Genomic DNA, 15,232 nt, shown 5'->3' with positions numbered 1-15,232 from the left:
CCTTGAGTGTGCAAATGCTTCCTTTCATCCCTCGCTTGCTCACCCACACCCTCTGTGAATCACTTCTTTCCTTAAACTCCATCCCATTTTTTCTTTTACAGTATCCCTCCCGCATTGTGGATCCCTTCGTCTTGCCTTCATTTTATCTCCTCTTTCTCATTGAACTACTTACCGAGCATCATTCATGTATCTGTCACACTGACACACACACACACACGCACTTTATACTGTCACACATAAACAGAACATGCCCCCACACTCTTTCCCAGATTTGCCGTGGGACATTATTGTCTACATCAAGCTTCTAAAATTGCCTCCTTTCCAGTGGTTTCCTTTTGAAGTTAGGGGAGGAAGAGAGGAGGGAAGTAAGGAAGGAAATAACCGAGGACAGGAGTAAGGAATAGAGGGAAAATGATGAAATGGGAAATAAAATAGAGGGAAAGGGGGTTGGAAAAAAGATTACTGAGCTTTAGTCACTGAGCTCTAAATGATGGATAGGAAAGTAGTGGTGGGGGCATGGAAGATTGGATCGATCGAAGGAGATAGATCAGGAGGTGGCGGTGATGGACTGGAGTGTCGTGGCATGAAATCGGGGAGGGGATTGGAGGGTGGGGAGGGTGGGGAGAGTGGGGCGGCACTCTGGAACATGTTGGTCTTTCTCTTTGATCTGAAATGAAATGTTATTAATTAGCGTGAATTGCTCTGCATTTCCTCTGGGTTCACATGTTTGAAGCAGGCGTTGCTGATCACAGCAGCAGGTTGAACAGCAGGTCACACAATTTGTTCCCCTGCCCCCCATCCTTTATAATGGAAAAGCTTTAGTAATAAGGCAAGTGAGAAAGAACGGCAAAGGCAGAGATTTTAAAAAAACCACAACATAAAAATCTGAAATCTAGTCTTCTTGTGTGAAGATAGTCTGTGAATTGCTAGTAGACTCTTACAACATCGCCTAAGCTAAAAAAAAAAGCTAAAAGCGCTTAGCAGCTGTAATTGCATGTTTTTTTGGCAGCTTAATAGTCAAACATGTAGCAAAGCCTCAAAGCCTCATATGTTTGGTAATTATACAAAAGCACTTCATCAGCTGATTTGAGCATTAGCAGCCCAATAAATGTTGAACTGTCATTATCGTGACAATAGGTTCAGAGGACCATCTTTTACCTTTTACCAGCATTGTGCTCGTCATCGAGACGTGTGGTAAACGGGCGACATCCAGCAGGTCAAGTAAAGACTGGCAGTCAGTGATGCATTTCAAAAGCAGGAAAATCTATGTAGGGAGGAGCTCAGTGCGGATGAGCGGGAGGCAAAGCGCAGGACAATGGTTCCCGCTGTGATTCCCGCTAAAATCAGGAGATCACAGGAGCCTCAGAATGCACAGAAACAACTAGTTTGGGACAACTACTAGAATTTAAACAAAAAATGATCTTGGAATAAGCTGAAATGCCAGCAACGTCATCGAAGTGAGGAAGCAAACACATTTGCTGTTAATGTCTCTCAAGAGGAGTATTATAATTTATCCTGCCTGCAAAAGTGTTGTAGACTAAGTATCAAAGCAGGATTTTTCTCCCTGCAGTTGTTGCATATCTGTCTTTTTTCCAGCCTTCACACAGAAGAATTTGGTAGGCTGGGTTCTTGTCAGCTTTGTTACAGCATGTTTCAAGGCCTGTCTCACAAACAGACTTAGTAGAGGAAAGTGATTTAAGTATTATTATTCACATGTTAAAAGTTCTCCTCATAATCCCACTTGTCCTCATCTCGCCGAACGACACACGAGAAGCGTTTTAATTGTGTTTGTCTTTGATACTGGTTGCATTCCGATGACTTGACGCTTTCGCACGCGCAACATTTATGCAGATTAACTGCGACACGTTGAATAGAGGGAGAGAGAGATGAAGTGAGGTAAAGTGGGATACAGAGGCAGGGAGAGGAGGTGCAAGAATGAAAACAGCATTGAGAGAGAGCATGACAGATGGAGAGGCAGATGAAAATGTGAGATAAAGACGAGAGTCGGAAAGATGCTGTTTGCTGATTATCGTCGTGTAGAGCACTTTAGACAAGAGCGCTCAGAGGAATTAAAGGCTTTGCGTGGAAAATAGCTCGGCCCCGCGGAATTAAGGTTTAACATCCGACAAATACGAGCTCCAACCTGTGTTGTTACAGAGCCGCACAGTGTGGTAAGCCTCTTGATTTGACACTGTTTAAGCTCCCTCTCTGCCCCGGCTTATACCTGGTATTAAGCAGCTGATTCAACTGTTGTCCTGCCTGCCACCAAACTCCAGCATCTAGCAAGCCACAAGGTGCATATCATCCATACGTGTCAGAATTGTTACAAAATACATGCTAGTAAGATGGACGGGTACAGCAGCACAAATCTTAGTAAGCAGTGGTGGATGAAGTACTTGAAGTACAAATTTAAAAAAAACAATAATGTAGTCTAGTAAAAGTACAAGTACCCGGTGACAAGTAAGTATTTAAGTAAGGACATTTTCTGTTGAGCAGTGCTGCTTCATGTTTGGGGGACTTTACCTAATTACAGTGCAATTCCCACATTTCGTTATGTTCTTTCTGCTAATATGTCAAAGAAGTGTTTTAAATAAAGACCATGGAAGGAGAAACTGACACTATTCCTGTCTCTTTAGTTATTTGTTTTCATAAAAAATAAAATAAAAAAGTGGTTTGATTTGAACCTTGATTAGAAATGTGGAGTAAAACATTTTGATATTTGATATTTGATTTGTTAGTAAGTCTTTTTTTTTTTTTAAGCCAAGTACTTCAGTCTGCTATGCTCTGCCACACTTCAGGTAGTCGTCATGATTTTTTTCTTTCTCTTTTCTTTCTCTTTTCTTACCTTTCTCTATCTATTCTCCTCAGCAGATACTAATTAAATCTGTTCGCCTGCAGGTTTGTGTTAGATACATTGTGTTCTGTACATTTGTTAGTGGGTTGAAACATTGTGGTACTGAATAAAAAATCTGAACAGACAGCTGAGAGAGAAATAAAACGTATATAGAGCAGATGTGGGGGTTTGTATTTAACACCTTAAATGTTAAATGTACCTGATTCCTTATCAAAGAATTTGGACCACTGGAGTTTTAATATTTGTGAATATTAGTAATTTTTAAAAAATTTTCTTAAACCATACAAATAGTCTGTGAGTGTGTGTGTGGGGAGGGGAGGGGAGTTTTCATCTCTTTCACACATCACACATTCAGCTGCAAGCGTGCACACACACACACACAAACACACACACACACACACACACACACACACACACACACACACACACCCCGCTCTAATTGTATTCCACCAGCTCCAGCAGTGTGAGGATAAATATTTGATGGGTTCAGTGAGGGTACTGAATGGGTGGTGGGACCCAGTGCCTCCCATTCGGTCATGAGTCCAGAGAGCTGCCATGAAAACCAGCCGTCCGACCACAAATGTCTGCAGTGGATCGATGAAGAGCAGCTTTACACACAAAACACACACTGACATACAACCACACACACATTTTATCCCGCAGTCTTTGGCATAGAGGTTCGAATAGAGAAGGAAAGAGGGTTATCAGGCTCCACCACACACACACACACACACACACACACACACACACACACACACACACACACACACACACACACCCCAGTCTCACTTTCCCACTCCTCCTCCATTTCCACATCAGATACTTGACCTTCTTCTTTTTTTTTTTATGTTCTCCCCTTTCTATAATTGTGTCTTTTAAGAAGTCAGCCTAGAGCATCAAACATACAGGAAGAAAAGAAATGCAGGTTTTCTTATTACTGTCTCTTTTTAGTTTTAACCGAAGTCTGTCCAATTCAACGCTAAGGTTTCAGTTGCCCAAGTAGCAACGTCTCAGTCTTTTCCAAAAACAAGTCCTAGAATTTGAGAAGGAAAAGTCTAGAAGCTGCATGACCTTTGGCAAAGAAGCCTTGCACACTTCCAAATGTAGGCTTCAGGTTCTGCAAATGCCAAACCAAAACAGCAAGGTAATATAAATCTGAGCATGGTGTGTGAATCTGCTTAGCATCCCTTTTGTCTACAGTATGTGATGCGAACACTCATCTACCAGATGGATGCAACCACACAATAATGTGTGCATTGGTCTTTCCATAGCAAGGGTGGCTGTTAACCATCACAACTAATTATGTAACCCGGGGGTGCCCACACCTTTTTGGCTTGTGAGTTACTTATCAAAGGAGCAAGTCAAAATGATCTACTACTAAAAACATATATTTATTTATGAATATATCCAGAATTCTTTATATGCACAATATAGGTTGGTGTAGTTTGCATAACTACATGCGTAACCCATATTGTACAATACAACTCTGTATATATTTTTTTTCCTTACTCTGATGACTGAATAGAATCTGCCAGGGATGCATAGTTCGGACAGTGGCTGCTGATAGCCAACCCCAAAGCTGAGATTTTAGTTTCTTCACCCTTCTTCTTCTCAGTTCGCTTTTCGGAGGGAAGTCAGGGTCGTAGTTTTTATAATCAGGCTGAAAAGGCCGCTCCACATTTCCTTTCTTCGGTATAGTGATGACAGACTGGCAGATGAGGCAAACGCATTTCGAAAATGACATAGTAAAAAAAATGACTCCGTATGGAAGTGGTAAGTTTGTGACTTCTTACTTTGTCCAGCTCCCCACTCATTTTTAAACATTCAAACAAGTTTAAAATAAATAAATTGGAAGCTATCTTGCTAGCTTGCTAGAGTTTTGCAGCGCTTGGCGCCGTTGTATACATGCGCATGCGCGGTGACCCATGTGTCAGAAAAGGTCACATGTCAGACTGGCTGCCCTGTACGTCAATCAAGTGACAAATTTCATAGTGAGGACGGATGATGGGCTGACGTCTACTTTGTTAATTCCATGCGATCTACCCACACTACCTTTGCGATCGACATTGGGCTCCCCCTTGGTCTAACCTTACCCTCATTGTTACTTGAAGTCAAGGCACCTTTGAAGTTGTGAGGACTTAACTTTATCCTTTTGCTTTGGAGAACCAGCCAGTTGGAGGCACAGCTACATTACAAGACTTAAAAAACTTCCATGGTGACATTCCAAGAAAATAAACATTAAAAAAAATCATATGGTGAATATTAGTGTCACTGGTGGATCTAGTAGTTTAGGGCGGAGTTTGAAATAACCAATAAAGGGCATCGTTGGAATACACCACATTTACTGTAGGTGGCCATTTTTAGGCTTTTTGTGGCATGATTTAATTTGTGAATTATCTCTCCTCTACAGAAACTTTGATGAAAAGACACATTGTCAACTCCCCAAAGGTTTTTCATATTTCCTGAGGAGTAGATATCATTCATGAACAGTCATTAGCACGTTGTTTGTAATTTATCAAACAATGCTTAAATACATTTGTTACCTGGAAGCAATATTGTGATATGGTGACACGAATGTAGCCTGCAGTGTCGTATGCTGAGATCAGTTGCTGCCGATTCTGCCATTACTATAAAAAAGTTTCAGTGCAGGCGATTGCAATTTCCATTATTTTATGATCCACGCTCTACCAATTTATACAAACTTATTAAAACAGTGAGTAAGGTTTACTAGATGTAATGAAATCAAAGTGGTTCTCCATCAAAGTTTGAGAATTCAATGAATGAAATGCATTCTTTAGTATTTTTAGCAAATAAGCACAGATTTATAGAGGCATTCGATTTAGTACCTGGTGTTTCAATGAATAAAAACATCCAAACATGCCTCTTATTGTCCTAGGTCGGTTCCTTCTTCATGATCAACCTGTGCCTTGTGGTGATCGCCACCCAGTTCTCAGAGACCAAGCAGAGGGAGCACCAGCTGATGCAGGAGCAGCGAGCACGGTGTTCGTCCTCTTCCACCCTTGCCAGCGAGCCTGGAGACTGCTACGAGGCGCTGTTCCAACTGGTGTGCCACTGTCTTCGCAAGGCCAGGAGACAAACTGTCACGCTTTTTAACACACTGCGGGGGAAACCTCGTGGCTTTCGGGGTGTCGGCAGAGGTAGAGTAGGTGGAGATGGGAGGGAGAGGAAGGCCAATGGACAAGGAGAACGTGAGAGGGGAGCCGCGTTAAGGCGTGGTATGTATTCACAAAAATGGTAAGACAGATGCACGACCCTGCACTGCCCCTTGTAAAACCATTCATTTTCAAATTTTCAGGTCTCCCCTGTCCACACCATAATAAACCTGATCACACATCAGCCGCTGAACCCATGGCTCTCACTTCCACCTCAGCCACCGCTGGCTGCCCTCAGTGTGCCGCAGCCCCGTCGCTCACTGACGGGGTTGGTCCAGTCAGCAGTGCAGCCAGCGGGGAAGCGGAGGAGGCAGCGGTAGAGGAGACGGATCGTGAAGGGGTACGATCTGGTGGCAAGGAAAACGGCAATAAAGACCAGGAGGGCGTGCACGTGGGCTGTAGTCCTAAGAAACGATGCAAGAAGCTGTGGTACGAGATGAGGTTGAAGCTGTGGGGCATCGTGGAGAGCAAATACTTCAACCGAGGCATCATGATCGCCATCCTGATCAATACCATCAGCATGGGAATCGAGCACCATGAGCAGGTAAGAAAAGCTTGTCCATCTTGTATTTCAAATACTGGTCTCTCAGTACAGGACGTAGGATATGTATAGATAGGATATGCAGTACGTTGGGAAACGTTTTAGTCACTTTTATGCTCTATCACATTTCACTTTAGGCAGGCACGTGGATATAAATAATGAAATGAGTTAAAAAAACAAAAAGGTCTCAGAGGCCCTTCTACAACTGTTACTTTCATCCACAAACTGGAGGTTTCATCCATTAGTGGTAATGTTGGAAGGACTGTTGTTAACGTATTGTGTGTTTATCTTTAGTTATTGCAGTGCTAAGCAAGTTTATACATTGGGAATCCAAAATAGTGGAAAATATAGTTGTGTGTTTTATACTTTGTTGATGTATCGTCTATAGTTTCTCTAACTGCCTCTTGTGGGTTTAAGGAGAACCGATCCACAGTCTCTTTTAGTTTCTCTTCCTGTCACTCTGTCCACACTCCCATAGAGTATTCATTTTACATTGTACATGTCTTTTCCTCGCTCTGCTTTTAAAATGCATGTGAAATGTCAGTCAGTGTCAAACAGCATAGACACGGCTGCCCTCAGGTTAGGCATAGCCATCATCGTACCTTTGGCTCCGGTCACACTCAACCGGTTCTCCGGCGTTTTATTTAAAATTGGCCTCTTTCTACCCCCCCCTCCATGTTTCCGGTCTCTTTCTGTTGTTTTGCTTTGTGAACTTTGTCTTTCTTTCAATAATTCTGGCTCTAGCTAAACCATCGCCCACTCACGCCTGCCACCGCCGCAGTGGTGGGTCGTCTCTCATCTCAGGGGCGGCTAAAAATAGAGACAGACTGAGCGAGAGAGGCAGAAAGAGACTTTGCTCCATTAATGGGAAGGAAATAGCGCACTGGAAATGCCTGTGCTTCCCCCGCCTGTTTAGTAAACTGGAGTCATGCCTCCTTCTGTTTGAACAGTGGTATTAGAGGCTTTATCTGTTTCATCGCGCTGATCCTCATCCTGTAGAGAGGGGCTTACACCTGTCTTATGACACCTCAGGTCGGTGGTTCCATTTGTGGGAGAACATTATATAAACGGTGTAGAGAAATGTGCACTAAACGCTTTGTAAATTTAACAAACCCACCAATTATACATAACCCACATCAATCATAAGTTGTAGATTATATTCAATTGCAAAACAAAGCAGTTCGTTGGTAAAAGAGTGTAGGATGAGGTTTTTTTTTTTGAGCTACAGATTATCGTAACACCGGCTTTATCATTGTTGCATTATGTACGTAACTTAATCTCGGTGCCTAAAAATTACGCAACTAATTTACAAATGCATTTAAGCTTCATATGAAACCTAATCATTGGCTGGATTATGTCTCATGTAATGTTAATTGTTAAAGTTCAGTATTATTCAAGCTTTTGAATGAAAAAGCTGGTTTGGGTGGATGTTGGGCAACTCCACAGTCCTGAGTGTGATAAGGTTTTGGGAGCAAACTTAAACCTCTAGCCTGAGCAAGTTGAAAATTATTCAATGTAACAAATGTAATGTGAATTGTGACATTTTAAATTTCATAAACAAAGAAGCAACATGATATGTCTATCATAGCAAAATCTTTGTGCATAGTGAAATATATGTTTTATTACTTGTGAAACCAAAGTTTCATTTATAAAAGGATAACATTTAGCAATGTTCACATGTTAGTCCCAGTTTAAAAAGCCCAAACTTGCTATAACATTCTGCGATACGAAGTTGGAAACAGCCGATACACTATAGAATGCTCAAACATGTTTGGTTTGGAAATTGCCAAGAAGACACTGAACCGTTTTTTAGATCACAAATATAGCCATGATTCTTGGGTTGCAGTTGTCAGAGCATTCTGCCAATTCTCTAACACACCAGGGGCTACAGTGGCCTCATGTGCATTACTGACAACACAAGGTCATATCCCCGACAGAACATAACTTGCTCAAGCAAGAAGGCACTCTAGGGAATTTCCCAGCTGTGCGGGGATTAATAATGCAGCGGTGTGGTTGGCACACTGCGGAACTGACAGGGATGGATGGATATCAAACAACACTGCTGAATACTTATTGTTAACTGCCAAAATGTCAAGAATAAAACAAGAGGAAAATTACCATATTGGTCACATTCAACACCCACAAACTCAGTTCCCAGTTATTTAGGGCTGATTGTTGAAACTGAAATGCAATGGCCAGTTTGTTTAGGGCATCATAACAACAAGTAGGCCAGACGATGGAAGGATTTTAAATCAAACTACAGAAAACTGTTGTATATCTCAGAGTAGACGATCAGAGTAATGCACTGTGATTTCAAAGACACTGCATAAGCTTTATGACTTAAATACATACAACCTTCCAGACATACCTGATCATCACTGGAAACACAAGGTCCAAGTTAAGCATTAACCCTGCAGATGGGTTCACTCAGCATGTGAATAAATAATAATAAAATCAGTACTTTTATGCTTTTTTTCAGAAAAAAACAAAGACATTAGGGTTTGTTATGATTCCCATTATGACATTACTGATAATTCTGCATGATGCCACCGCGCTGGGTTTGGGTTATTTACTATCACAGGAATGTTACATGAGTCATGTGAAAAAGTGGAGACATAACAGGGGACGGATTCATTGTGCATCAGATGCTAAAAGCATTAGAGCAGTAAAAAGGATTTAAAAAAAAACCCTGAACTCACATCGGGTCCTTTTCCAAAAGTATAGGAACAATTAAGGCTAAGTCATTTGTTTTTGCTGTAAGCTGAAGACATTTGGGTTCAGGATCATATAATTGATATTAGATGCTAATATCAGCTCTCATTTGATTTACAACTACAGTAGTTATGTTAAATCGTATATAAATAGCATCTTTTGTGTCAGATTACCAAAATTTTAAGTGAGGAAAAGTATTGGAATACAAGTGTTTCTTGTTACCCACATGTGTTCTGAGGGAATGATTGCTCAAATAAATAGCTGTAAATGACTACTTTCAGTATAAGCTTTGGGCAAAACCAAAGAGCTGCTTATTGGTCAAAAGCAAGCAATTTTGACTCCCTGAAAATCCATGAGGCACTGCACAAACATTGGACATGGCTAATAAGACGCTTTGTCCTGTAAAAGAAAGAAACCACCGGTGTACTGAGCAACGTACACAACAACCACAGCTGATGACAGAAACATTTTAAGAGTAACACCTTTACAGAGGATCTTCATTCCACCATCTGTGGAAGACTTCCCAAGCAGAGACCATTCCATAAGATGGAAATCCCTCATCAGCAGCAAGTAATTCAGAAAGCTAGATTGGAATTTGAACACAAGTACAGAGATGAGCCACTAATGAATACAAGATACTGTAGGATTCTCACTACTGTGTGAAATGAAAACATAACAATTACACACAACTTACTGTTAAGTTTAACATTAGCAACACTTCATTCACCAACCATCCATGCCTACCTAGTGTTGGGTGGCATGACACACTAGCTGTGTCGTGAAACTTTGCATCAGCAAATGCTAGTAGCACACACTGGACACAAAATGGTATAAGTATTCAGGATTAAGTGGCCAGGATGTGCTTTTCCAGATAACATACAGTATGTGACACCATTGCATCATATGTGCTGGTACTGCCCGTCATTATCACACTAAAGTTATACATCAGGTGAACATGGTTAACATAGTGTTAGATGGTGTCCAGATGGTTAAGATGAAATTTACATTATGACGGGAGAGTAGCAGGCCAAAACAAATGGTGACTTAATCTAACCTTAAAATTAGCAATGAAGTGTCATAGACTAATCAGATCAGGGCAGGACAAGGTATAATGCCAATACGTGTCAGTTTAACTGCTCTTCACAGACACAAAAGTGTCTAAGTAAAATGAAGTTTATGTATGAAGGCACATTTTAGGGGCAACACTGCATTTCCAGCTTCTTCAAGCTGACAACACTGAAGTATTTACCTGCTATTAGCCTTTTAGCTTTGACGTTATTTTTACATCCATTTCAGTTTTTCCTAAACTTTCTGGGGTTTGATTTTTAAAGTGCACAGTGATCGCTTGTCTGTGAGACCTCAACATTAAGACTAATAGCCGATCTTTTTTTGAATCTTCATCTATACGATAACTCTTTAAACGTGTTCTCAGGCCTGCGGTAATGAGCTGGGGGTAATGAATCTCCAGTGGCTGCTGACGCTGTTCAGCTGGTCTGAAAACAGTGGCTATTCAGTCACATTGTTACAGACACTGGTGGTCACGCATCATTAGCCTGTGTTTTCACACTGCTAAACACTCATTAGAACTGACACACACATTTATATATATATATATATATAAATATGTATCTGCAGTAGTACAGGCAGACAGTCACATGCACACGGATAAACATGCAAATGCAAAACACACAGTTCTCATTGATTCATGGGTGGCAAAATGTCAAAGGCGTCATTGCTGAAGTTACAGAGGAGCTCTGTGGAATATGCGCTGTGCTGGAAATCTTGATTGTGCCAAAATTGTCCATTGTGCGTGTTTGTGTGTGTGTGTGTCTGTGTCTGTGTGTGTGCGCGTGTGCATGCATGTGTGCATGACAAAAAGACAGAAGGAGAGAAGGGAACACAGTGTCAGAGACAGCTGAAAGGACAGACACCGATTCACATAAGCAACATGAGAGTGACAAGAGAAGCCGCAATGTATTGTAAAGGCATATGGTGAAAGGCAAAAAATAAAATCCAAACTGTTCCAGCCAATGTTCAAGTGTTAACAAGTCTGAGTGGCACTGCCAGCGTGTTCAAGTGCTAATTTTACCACCCTCAAAATAATTACCAAATTGCTTTGCTGGTGTAAATTCCAGGGCTGAGTTGATGTATTCCATCATTTTTTTTTTTTTTTTCATTCAGACGACAAACATAATTTCTGTCGGTTTCTGAGGTGAAGGGATAGATTCATATACGAACAACGTGTTGGCTGCATGGTAGTGTCGGTGAAAGTCTTCCAGAGCTTGTTTCTGAGTGAGTGTAGGTGTGTGCAGAAGCTTTTGTCTCTCTATTTGCCCTTTCCAACAATCAATCTGAGGCATTCGATCCGTGGTGAGTAAAACAGCTGATAACTAGACAAAGTGATGAGGAAGGAAAACAAAGACAGACCAACTCTTTGGCGATAGATGGAAAGATTTAACATGTTTGCCTTGTTTGTGTGTTTGTACTGTACTGTTATTCGTGGCTGTATTAATAAAATGCCAGTGTTTCCACAATCACAATTTTTTTTATTTTTTTTTTTTTTGCACCGTTTCTCATTTCCTCCTCCATTAACCTGTCTCCACCTGTCTCCACTCCTCTGATCTCTCACTTTCTTTACATTCTGCTTCCCCTGTAAACGTTCTGCCTTCACGGCCTTCGTGTCAAATTTTCTGATCTGGCTCAATTTCTATCTCCTCACCGCGTCGTTGTCTAAAAGTTCACGACATAAAGTCAAGCCAACGATCTGTAGAAAAACTTCACACTAACGTGTTAGCACAGCACCATTGTATATGCTCCTGACAGTCAGTGTGGTAGTGTACTAATGACATAAACTTATAGCAATTAGCCATGAAGTTAATGAGATCATATGTTTGGAACATAGCATAAAATGATAAGTGGCTTGTGAATATGAAACAGCTTGAAGGGTCTGTGGACAGCGCAGACCTCAGATATACAGACAGCTCAGATAATAACATATGAAGTCAAATATAATGACTTCATATGCATAGGCAAATACAGAGGGTTAGGGGTTATGAATAAGCATCGGGTTCAGCCTATTTTTTTTTTCAGCCTTTTACATTTACATGTGAGTCATCATATATCATCAATCATCATATATTGGGGCACAGAGTGGAAAGTGTACAAAGATAAATATTCATTTAATTATAAAGACTCATAAATAAATAAATACATTTGTAGATAAAGAATCCTCTAACTAATTGTTAACACATGACGCAAACCAAGCAGGCTACGTGCAGACGGCAGAATTTGGAGCATTGGTTGTGCATATTATCAGAATTTAACTCTTTGTGTTTGTGTTGCAAACAATCTCAGCAGCCGCTTTAAAAGCACCAAAACAAGCAAACAACAGCCAAAAGCTTAGCGGAAAAGCCCATTGAGCTCATCCCTAACTAGTTGCAATTACCGTTTGTCGTTTTTTGCTAATTTCTCTGCCCTGATTAACCTTTTGTAGGGTTGCCAGGCTGCTGTTTGAGAGATCCAATTTTCAGCCTGGGATGCTAAGGTCCCAGCTTGGCCTTTTTGTGGCTGACCTTTTAGATCCTACACAAAGTGCACAAATGCGTGTGAGAATGATAATGCTGTCCTTGTTTACAAATATGCATTGGTAAACAGCGAGTACACGACATCCAACTTCTTAAGGCAGGTGAAAGCTGAGCCGAGACTCACAATGCAGAGCTGACCCCAACTCAAAAGTGAGGCGACACTATAAAGGGCTTTGGATAAAAGTGCTTCATAAGCAGACTGTTTACTAAGATGCTTTTTCTGTATTCGCTTGCTCTCTGTCTCTGCCTTCTTCTCTCTTATGTCGTCCAACTTTTCTTTCACCTCTTCTTATCCTATTTCCATTGCTTCTTATGCAGCCAGAGGAGCTAACTAATGTTCTGGAGATCTGCAACATCGTCTTCACCAGTATGTTCTCTTTGGAGATGATCCTCAAACTCACTGCATTTGGGTCTTTCAACTACTTGAGGAACCCTTACAACATCTTTGACGGAGTCATTGTGATCATAAGGTACAGCTGAATGCTTTGATGTTGAGTTTTAGGCCCACTTGTGTTCATTTTGTCGTACTAAAACAGAACTAGGAATCATATTACCAGTCATTCCAATGCAGTTGCTGTATTTTTGGTGTAAAAGGGGGAAAAAAAAAAGAGGATTTTGGAGTGGAGGGCAAATGTGTTATGTTTCTGAAATATTGATGGATGTATTTCAGGCGGCATACCTTTTTGGGTTCGCCCGATTGTTCGGGAAAGAGACCTTGCAGTTAAATTATTCATGTCATGCTTTCTGCAATTGTCATACGGGTTTTCAGTGGTTAAAATGTACCACCTGTATGCACATTTGGATGCCAAAAGCATCAGAGGGCAGCAAACAGGTTTAGTCTTTTGTGATATGTGCCTGGAGCTTCAGGTGAGTGGAGGTTCTTTTGATCTGATGGCAATTTTTTTTTTTTTTTGCCAATTCATCTGTTGGAGCCCTTTTGTCTGCGATCCCCATTATAACACTGGGATCAAATACACATCAAAGCAACTATAACTAAACAAGATCAAATGTTTTGCCTGTCACAGAAGATATCTGTTGATTGAACATTTCTACATCTGTCTTCTTATCTCTCGGTCTACACCCAATTTCCTTCTCTTGATCTGCGTGGATGTCCTTAGCTATTCATATACAGGAAAGCTGCCTTTTTTTCAGTCTTTGCCGACGCGGTTTTGATGCGCTGAGCGGTGCATCTCCGATTTTTTTCTAAGGCCAGACTTTCCACAGGAGCATTGTTCTCTGCTTATGATAAATACATGCCAGAGAAAGTAAACAAAAGATAAAACCTCCGTGAACCCACTTGGGATGTTGTTCTGCAGAAGCATGCACTAGATAAGAAAGCCATTAAGTATTTAAGCGAGTACTTGTTTTTTAATGTCCAAAACATAAGTAACCTTGTAAGTGGACACATCTACTACTGAGAGATAAGATAAAGCAAACCTTAATGTTGCTCATGAATTAAGGATGTATTCAGCTTCAATCTGTATCACTTTCTTTTTTTTAAGTCGTCTTAAGTGATTGATTAAAAAAAAACTAACCATTTATTGAGATTTAAATATGAGATGAAGCTGCATAAAACGTCTTTATAATGAACATTAACAGCTTTCCAATATCTATATACATGTATGCAGTAGTAATCTATTGTACTGCAAAAATTAAATGAAACAAGCATTACACATTCATGATTGCATGTACATTAGCATGGGCGTACTGCAATTGCTGTGGAAACAAAATTTAATCTAATCTAAGTGTTTTAGACTATATTAATTTGAAAAGAAAATGCATTGTGGCAAACTTTAAAGCCAGAGATTACATGTATCAGCTTTCTTTGATTTTCTGTTGATGAAGTTTCCCTATATAGAACATGTATTTGAATAATGATAAAATAATGATAAAGTTCCTTCATCCCCCTCTACTGAAATATCTCTCTGCTTCTAGCAGACAAACTCCTCCCAAAGGGCGTCATCAGGAGGGGGTTGTCAGTTCGGATGATGTCATTAACAACTCGGTGGTGTCATCTCAGTATGGTGCAACAGCGGGTTGTCATTCCCAAGGTGTTAAAAAGCACGGCTTTGAACAGCCCCTTCTGGTTAAATGCTGACGCTTAAGATACCCGTTCACGTCAGCGATCGACGATCGGATTCTCCAGTTTCCCCCATCACTAAAAACATGTGTTAGGGACCAGGTCAGGCTTGCCCAAATTTAATTAATTAATTAATTAATTAATTCTAAATTAAAATCATTTAGAGTTTTTCAGCAATAGGCAAAATTCAGCAAAAAAAATAACACCTTATATTAAAGTGTCATTAGTGTTTTGCCTAGTGTTTATTTTTTTTGTGCTTTTTTTTTTTCTATTTATGTTATTTTATCT

General features: G+C 40.5%; 1 protein-coding gene across 1 annotated transcript in view; it reads left to right on the top strand.

Moving 5' to 3' along the window:
- Positions 1 to 15,232, top strand: part of LOC137124276 (voltage-dependent T-type calcium channel subunit alpha-1I-like) — a 179,138-nt gene that overhangs the window by 105,904 nt on the left and 58,002 nt on the right. The window contains exons 9-11 of the mRNA XM_067499102.1: positions 5,751 to 6,090; positions 6,171 to 6,571; positions 13,183 to 13,334. Of these exons, the coding sequence (XP_067355203.1) occupies positions 5,751 to 6,090; positions 6,171 to 6,571; positions 13,183 to 13,334 (893 nt within the window). The remainder of the gene's footprint in view (positions 1 to 5,750; positions 6,091 to 6,170; positions 6,572 to 13,182; positions 13,335 to 15,232) is intronic.

This window comes from Channa argus, chromosome 3, assembly GCF_033026475.1.
Source record: "Channa argus isolate prfri chromosome 3, Channa argus male v1.0, whole genome shotgun sequence".
NCBI classification, from domain to species: domain Eukaryota; kingdom Metazoa; phylum Chordata; class Actinopteri; order Anabantiformes; family Channidae; genus Channa; species Channa argus.
This window is presented reverse-complemented; position numbering and strand designations above follow the sequence as displayed.